The 5,083-nt window shown below is 48.8% G+C and overlaps 1 protein-coding gene across 2 annotated transcripts in view; it reads left to right on the top strand.

The window, feature by feature from the left end:
* Positions 1–5,083, top strand: part of AP2A2 (adaptor related protein complex 2 alpha 2 subunit) — a 106,293-nt gene that overhangs the window by 95,843 nt on the left and 5,367 nt on the right. For both annotated transcript variants that reach the window (XM_012813330.2, XM_012813332.2), the window contains exons 16-17: positions 1,649–1,731; positions 4,149–4,238. In XM_012813330.2, coding sequence (XP_012668784.1) covers positions 1,649–1,731; positions 4,149–4,238 — 173 coding nt within the window. The remainder of the gene's footprint in view (positions 1–1,648; positions 1,732–4,148; positions 4,239–5,083) is intronic.

Here is a 5,083-nt window from a genome sequence, read left to right as displayed (position 1 = left end):
TGGTGCCTTAGCCGCTTGAGCCACAGGTGCCGAGCTGCGATCCTTGTCTTGATCTGCTGCAGGGATCATCAGATGTGCAAGTGGCACGCACTTGTTCAGGGTGGGGTGTGGATGCTTCTAGCCAAACACAGCTGATGCAGTAGCAGTGTGGGGAGGCTGCGTCTCATGGGCCTTCTGTGTGGCTTTTATTCACCCCTCGAATTCCTTGGGGTTGAGCTGCAGTTCAAACGAGCCTCAAAAGAACAACCAACCAAAGTCACTGACTGTAAGGGCTTCTCTGGTCATGCAGCGGGTGATCAGAACACATTTCAGTCTAGAATGGCTTAGTCAAGGCCAGATGTGTAAACTAGCCCTGGTGTGGAGTTCACACTGGCTGTGGTGCGGCAGCCCAGCCCCAGGTGCAGTGAGAGAGTGGGCCTTTTCTGCCAGCTCCCCTGCCCAGCACTTCTCCTTTTACAGGGCAGTCATCCACTGGGGGAGATGTGCCAGCACATCCTTTAGATGTGTTGTGGGTGTCTGCTCTGTGCACCACTCACCCGAGGAGAGCCTATGGGGCTGGAGGAGGGCACTGGTCTTGCTAGTCTTACGGGGAGCCGGGCATGGGGTGGGACAGGGCCGGTCTGCCCCTCGAGCCCTATGCTGTTGCCATTTTTCCTGTCGTCTTCCTGAGGACTTCCTCAAGGTGCCAGTGGACCACTGTGTGTGCCAGCAACACCGAGCCCTGTGAGGTGGCCAGTGGCAGCAGCTTCAGTACAACAGAATTAGTGTGAGCGGGCCATTTGCTTTCCAGGTGTGGGCTGCTGCCCGCAACCTCTGTTCCTTATGTGTGGCAGGGGCCAGTGCTGTGCTCTCTGCACTCTGCCTGATCCCCTGAGGCCCCCCCAAGCCACACCCTTGTCCTGGTCAGTAGTATCCCATTTTTGCACTGTGCTGTCTCCCTTGTGCTCACTGGGAACCCACAGCGTATGTGGGAGGGCGCAGGCCACCTGTCCTACCTTCCCCTCTCCCCTGGAGCTGTTCACTGTGCAGTTGTAGTTCATGGTGGAGGAGGCCAGAAAACTTTAAGCTTGTCTGAGATAAATGTAAGAGAAAACTAACAAATATATTTTACTTTTTCTTAATTTTGTGTGGGGTAGATGGATTACCTTATAGTGAGCAAAGCTCCTAAGGCTCCCTGTGCAGTGTAGAGCAGAACTATGCACTGAAGAGCATGGGCCAAGGGCAGTGGGAGCTGCCCAGTGCCCAGTAGGGGCAGGCTGCTTGCCCAAGCATGGGGTGCATCAGCTGGGGGGAGCCAGGGTCTAATGCTGAGGTCCCTGTCTGGATGGGAGCCTGGTACCTGGCCCATCCAGAACGTGTGTGTGTGTCATGCCTGCATCCTGTGTGAGTCAGAGAGAGCCCATTAACCTTTTCCTGCTTAGGAAAAGCAGTGGACCTGGGAGTGGGGTGGGGTGTCAAGCCTCTGCCAGGCTGCCTGCCTCACTGGGCTCTGCTCATGCTCTGTGGCTTGTGGCTGCTCACTATGACGGTCTTTGGGATAATTTTCTACTTTTTCATTCTTCACATCCCATAGAGGCTTTTCTAAAACAAACCCTGGTATTTGCAGTGGGCCGTTTTGAGTGATGCTTGTACTATCCCTTTTCCCTAGGTTTGTTTGTAAAAATAATGGTGTGTTGTTTGAAAACCAGCTGCTTCAAATTGGACTTAAGTCTGAATTTCGGCAGAATTTAGGTATGTATTTTAATTACTTAATTAAAACTTCTCTCAGGGGCTTGGCACCCGTAGACTAGTGGTTAGGGCGCCAGCCACATACACAGAGGGTAGTGGATTCAAAACTGGCCTGGGCCTGCTAAACAACAATAACAAAAACTGTGAGCTATGATGCCATAGCAGTCTACCAAGGACAACGTAGTGAGACTCTGTTCTCAAAAAAATAAACAACAAAAAAAACTCCTCTCAGGAATTATGGGAAATTATAAAAAAATATTTGTAGATCTTACAAGGGATTAGTATCTAGAATATATAAAGAACTCATACATGTCAATAATAAGAAAATGAATCAGTTAAAAAATGGGCAAAGGATTTAAAAAGATACTTCTTCAAAATGGTCAACAAACCCATGAAAAGATGCTCAAAGTCATTAGTCATTAGATAAATGCAACATCAAAACCATATGAAATACCACCTAATGCCTGTTACGATGGCATCATGAAACAGATGAGGGCAGAGGCAAGGATGGGGGGAAGTCAGGCTGTGCTCTCTGTGGGTGTATGACGGAGCAGGTGCAGTGGGAACAGTGTGGCATCTCCTCAGGAAATTAAAAATAGAACCACCATCAGATCCACAGTCCCACTTCTGGGTATCTCCACAAAAGAACTGAAAACGGGTCTTAGGTCTCTGCACGCCCATGTTCATTGCAGCCAGGGATGGAGGCAGCCCAGGTCCACTGACAGATACGTGGACAGTAGAGCATGGCTGGGTCCTGCAGTGGACTATTATTATTCAGCCTTAAAAAGGAAGGACAGGTGGCACCTGTGGCTCAGTGGGCAGGGCGCTGGCCCCGTATACTGAGGGTGGTGGGTTCAAACCTGGCCCTGGCCAAATTGCAACAAAAAAATAGCCAGGCGCTATGGTGGACGCCTGTATTCCCAGCTACTTGGGAGGCTGAGGCAAGGGAATCGCCGAAGCCCAGGAGTTGGAGGTTGCTGTGAGCTGTGTGATGCCACAGCACTCTACTGAGAGCGATAAACTGAGACTCTCTTTACAAAAAAAAAAAAAAAGGAAGGACATTCTGGCCAGGCACAGTGGCTCATGCCTATAAATCCCAGCACTTCGGGAGGCCGAGGCATGAGGATTGCCTGAGACCGGGAGTTTGAGACCAGCCTGAGTGACAGAGTAAGACCCTGTCTCTCTTACAAAAGGGGCAAGAAATCCTGACACCTGCTACCACATGGGCGAAACTCAAGGATGCTGTGTGAATGGAGGAAGCCAGGCATAGAGGGACACACTGATTCCACCGTGAGGTCTTCAGTGCCCAGGGCTGGAGGGGAGGGGGACTAGGGTTAGGCAGGGACAGAGCTTCAGTTTGGGAAGAAGAGAAAGTTCTAGAGACGGAGGTGGTGATAGTCGCACAATGTGATTGTGCTTAGGTCTGCTGAGCTGTGTGCTTAAAAAGGTCAAAATGGTAAACTTTAGGTTGTGTGTATTTTGCTACACACAATTTTAAAAAAGAAAGGAAGAAAACCTTTTCAGTAAAAAAAAAAAAAAATGTTCCCTGAATCCTTGGGGCTGCTGTCTCACTGGCCCCTCTGGCCATGGCCCCTGTTGCCCCCCAGAGTGCCCTCCTTGATCCCCTTTTCTCACCTGTGAAAAATAAGCAAGTGTATGAAAACAGAAGAGAAACAGTATACTTTCCCTCTAGGGATCTTCTAGGAATGCTATGTGGACTAACAGAGTAGTTCTCAGAATATTATTTTATTCCTAATGTGATTCAGTTTTTTTGAACTGGGCCATGTTATTTCTCTTTTTAAATTGTGAGGGGTATGGTAACAATCTTCTCCTTTACAGAGCATTTGAAATTGACTTTACTTCCCATGTTCAAAGGGTATGAAAATGTTCAGAAAGAATCTTGTGAAGATTTTTATCATGAACCTGGTGGGTGGTATATCCTGAAGGTGAACTCACATAGAACTGGTGGTGTGGCTGCCATGAGGCTCAGCCCAGGGTGTGGAATGGCTGTCCTGGAGCCAGGCTGTGGTGGACACAGCCCAGCTAGGCCTCCCTGGGTGGAGACAGCAGAGCGGGCAGGGGTGTTGTGTGCTGTGGGCATGGAGGGCCTGCCCAGAGGTTGCTGAGCCTCTGGCCTGTTGGCTCTTCTCTGTGGATACCGTGTCCACACCCACCTCATGGAGGTAGGGGAGGAAGCTGCAGGAGGAGGTGCCGAGGGCAGGCCCTGTTCCCAGCTTTGGGGTGTTCTTTGCAAAACTACAAAAATGGATTCTTCATTTTAACAACAATCATAGATTATAATAATTAACTTGCATTTAGCTAGGCTTGCAGGGGCTCTTTGGTTTTTCACCAAAAGATATTATTCAGGGTAAATTAAATTCTTCAGAAGTATGAAATAAACGGTTTTTGTTTCTTTCTAGGTCGGATGTTTATATTTTATGGTAACAAGACCTCCACGCAGTTCTTAAATTTCACTCCAACGCTGATCTGTCCAGATGACCTTCAGTCTCATATCCTTGTCCCCACCCCCAAAGATAGTAATTTGGGATTTAGAGGAGTCTTTTGAGGAAGTTTGATTGTTTTTTGGCCAAAATATAATAGCAAGATACTTCCATACGCTATGGTGATCAACCCATTGCATGTCAACTTTGGGTAACCTGAAGGAAGTACCTGCATGCCTAGGCCCTTTAGTCGGCTAGTTTGAGTCACTTTCCTTTTCAGTTTGTTTTATTCTCCTGTGACTTTTTCTTTAAGTCCCTTTGGAGTCTCACAGATGGGGCTGCCACTGGATGCAGAGCATATAGTAGTATTGTCAGGGGTGGAGCCTCCCCCATACCTGGGAGGAGCTTGTGTTTGCTCTTTGTTCAGATGATAGACTTGTTATCTAGTAAATATCAGAAGTGTTGTTAGAACTTTGCTAGCTAGAAGGTGGATAAGCTGATCAGTTTTGTTGTCCAGATAGCACTTGCTTCGTGGATAGGTCCACCGGATAAAGTTAGCGTGGAAACAGGCCTGGCCGGTGAAGGCAATAGATTCCCTTGGGACCGAAGGTCAGAGATGAGTGTGAAGCAGTCATCTCCTCACTGTGGGCCAGTCTATGCTATTTTAAGGCGTTGCGTCTAAATGCAGACTGTTAAAGCTAAGCATTTCAAAACTATCATTAAAAACACACCTACGGGCTCGGCGCCTATAGCTCAACCGGCTAAGGCGCCAGCCATGTACACCCAAGGTGGCGGGTTCGAATCCCCAGCCCGGACCCGCCAAACAACAATGACGACTGCAACCAAAAAATAGCCGGGCGTTGTGGCGGGTGCCTGTGGTCCCAGCTACTTGGGAGGCGGAGGCAGGAGACTCG

The sequence above is a fragment of the Otolemur garnettii genome, unplaced genomic scaffold, assembly GCF_000181295.1.
Source record: "Otolemur garnettii isolate 467f Iridium unplaced genomic scaffold, OtoGar3 scaffold00260, whole genome shotgun sequence".
In the NCBI taxonomy this organism is placed as follows: Eukaryota; Metazoa; Chordata; class Mammalia; order Primates; family Galagidae; genus Otolemur; species Otolemur garnettii.
This window is presented reverse-complemented; position numbering and strand designations above follow the sequence as displayed.